Below are 1,875 nucleotides of genomic sequence, written 5' to 3' on the forward strand. Positions count from 1 at the left end.
TCACCCGCACTTCAGAGGGTGTGTCCTCATATGTGCGCTTCGGTATCTGACCAATCAGGGACCACCTCGTAGCTAGTCAGTAGGGTGTGGGAGTGCCCCTACACCACTCATCCTAATCCACTCTTCGTTTCTTCCTGTTGTGCGTCTTGCCCTCCTGGACACCTCGCTCAACTCGGTTGTTACCCTCGGACTCGTTATCCCACCTTCCTCTAAGTGCTTGGGCCTACTTTGCCCCTCCTAACAGGTTATGAGCCCTCACTCAACCTTTGCGCCGCTCTACAATGGGCCTCCCCTGGACGACCACAATCGTACGTTCCTCGAATGGAAACCGCTATTCATCAGCCAGGCTGATGGCCATGAATTTACTCAGTTCTATATGAACAAGGCTTATGTGCCTTCTGATCTTGAGCGGTCTATTTTGAGCATTCTCGACGACGACGTTCAAGTCGACAAATTGAAGCACCCTTAGCTATACCATGTTGATCCCGACTTGTCTGAGGATGGCCTTGCAGCGTGGCACAAGGTTATCGCTGACCACGTCCAATCAGTGAAGAGCTCGACGTTAAAGTCCGAGACGGCAAAGTCTCTCTCTAGACTGCGCGCACTGGCGCTGAATCGTGGACTCCCTGCCGAAGTTATTCTCCAACATCGCTTGCCCCTTTACTCTTTATGAGTCTATTGTGTCACGATTTGAAAATAATCCTCTGACTAGCGATCCTGCGGTACTTAATGCACAGTCGCAGAAGGTCAAGTACCACGACGGCGACTGCCTGGACACCTTACTGGCCGACGTTAAGTCCATCGCCAGCCAGTACCGCACGGCCATGATCCCATCCTCGTTGGAGATCACTGCGGCGGAGTATGACGCCTTTCTATGGGCTAACCATTATATGGTGAAACTGTCGGAAGTATTTTTGGACGACAAACAAATTCGGGATCCCATCCGAGTTATTTCGAGCAATGCTAAGGCCTCCGGACAACCATGCTCTGTCGCGGCTATCGACGCTGCCATCAAGGATGCCCTAGCAACGCGTCACCTGCGTTCGCTTGCGCTTTGTGAGCATGGGACAGCCGACTCCGCTCCCACCCGATCGCATCTGATCAATGCCGCCGTCGTTGATGCTACTGCCAGTCCCGTTGGTCTAGTTTCGACACGGATGCTACCCTCGTATGCTCACCCCAAGTGTTATTCCCACTCTGGCCCAGCGTGCTTTTATTGTGGTGATCCCACTCATGTCCTGACCAATTGCAAACTTCTGGCCTCAGATTATTCGCGTGGTACCAAACGCGACGGTTTTCCGCAAGAAGTGTTCGAAAAACACGTCAAGAAGTCCGCACGACGTTTGTCGTCTCGCAAAATTCGCGATGATCATCCTCGTCGTGACGACTACGACCGTGACAACGGCGATGACCGCGGTGGCGGAAGTGCAGGCGCCCCTTGCGGACGAGGTCGTGGCGCCCCGTCGAAGCGCATTCCTCCTCGCAGTCGTAGTCGCAACTGCGGTGGAGATGACCGCAATCGCACTTGGCGCGATGAAGGCTATCGAGGCCGTAGCCGCCGAGGCGTTTCACCGACATCACACTCTAGTAGTCCACGTCGTACTCAAGTTACGCTCAACTCCGCTAGCCATTCCGACTGTCCTCATGTTCCGTCATCGATTACCATCGAGAAGTGTGTCGTTTCGCCCAACTCCGGTGATCGTGTTGATCCCCCAGGTGGTTTGTATCGTAGCCACCGTAACGTTGTTTCGTCTTCTGATATCGGTGTTACCCTTGTGTCCACTGCCTCCATGGTACCTGTCCATCGTCCTGGTAATCTGTCCCGTCGCGACGATGTTGATCGTGGTGCTACTCCTACCCGTTGTGACCACTCTC

General features: G+C 53.9%; 1 protein-coding gene across 1 annotated transcript; it reads left to right on the forward strand.

Annotated features, from left to right (window-relative positions):
- Positions 1–247: 247 nt before the first annotated feature.
- On the forward strand, positions 248–1,699 carry H257_16539 (hypothetical protein; the record flags this gene model as incomplete). Its single annotated transcript, XM_009844992.1, has 5 exons — positions 248–445; positions 500–634; positions 738–1,136; positions 1,267–1,551; positions 1,628–1,699. 5 exons carry the CDS (start codon positions 248–250, stop codon positions 1,697–1,699), a joined length of 1,089 nt encoding a protein of 362 aa, XP_009843294.1.
- Between the last annotated feature and the right edge of the window lie 176 nt (positions 1,700–1,875).

Source organism: Aphanomyces astaci (genome assembly GCF_000520075.1).
Source record: "Aphanomyces astaci strain APO3 unplaced genomic scaffold supercont1.87, whole genome shotgun sequence".
Taxonomy (NCBI): domain Eukaryota; phylum Oomycota; class Saprolegniomycetes; order Saprolegniales; family Verrucalvaceae; genus Aphanomyces; species Aphanomyces astaci.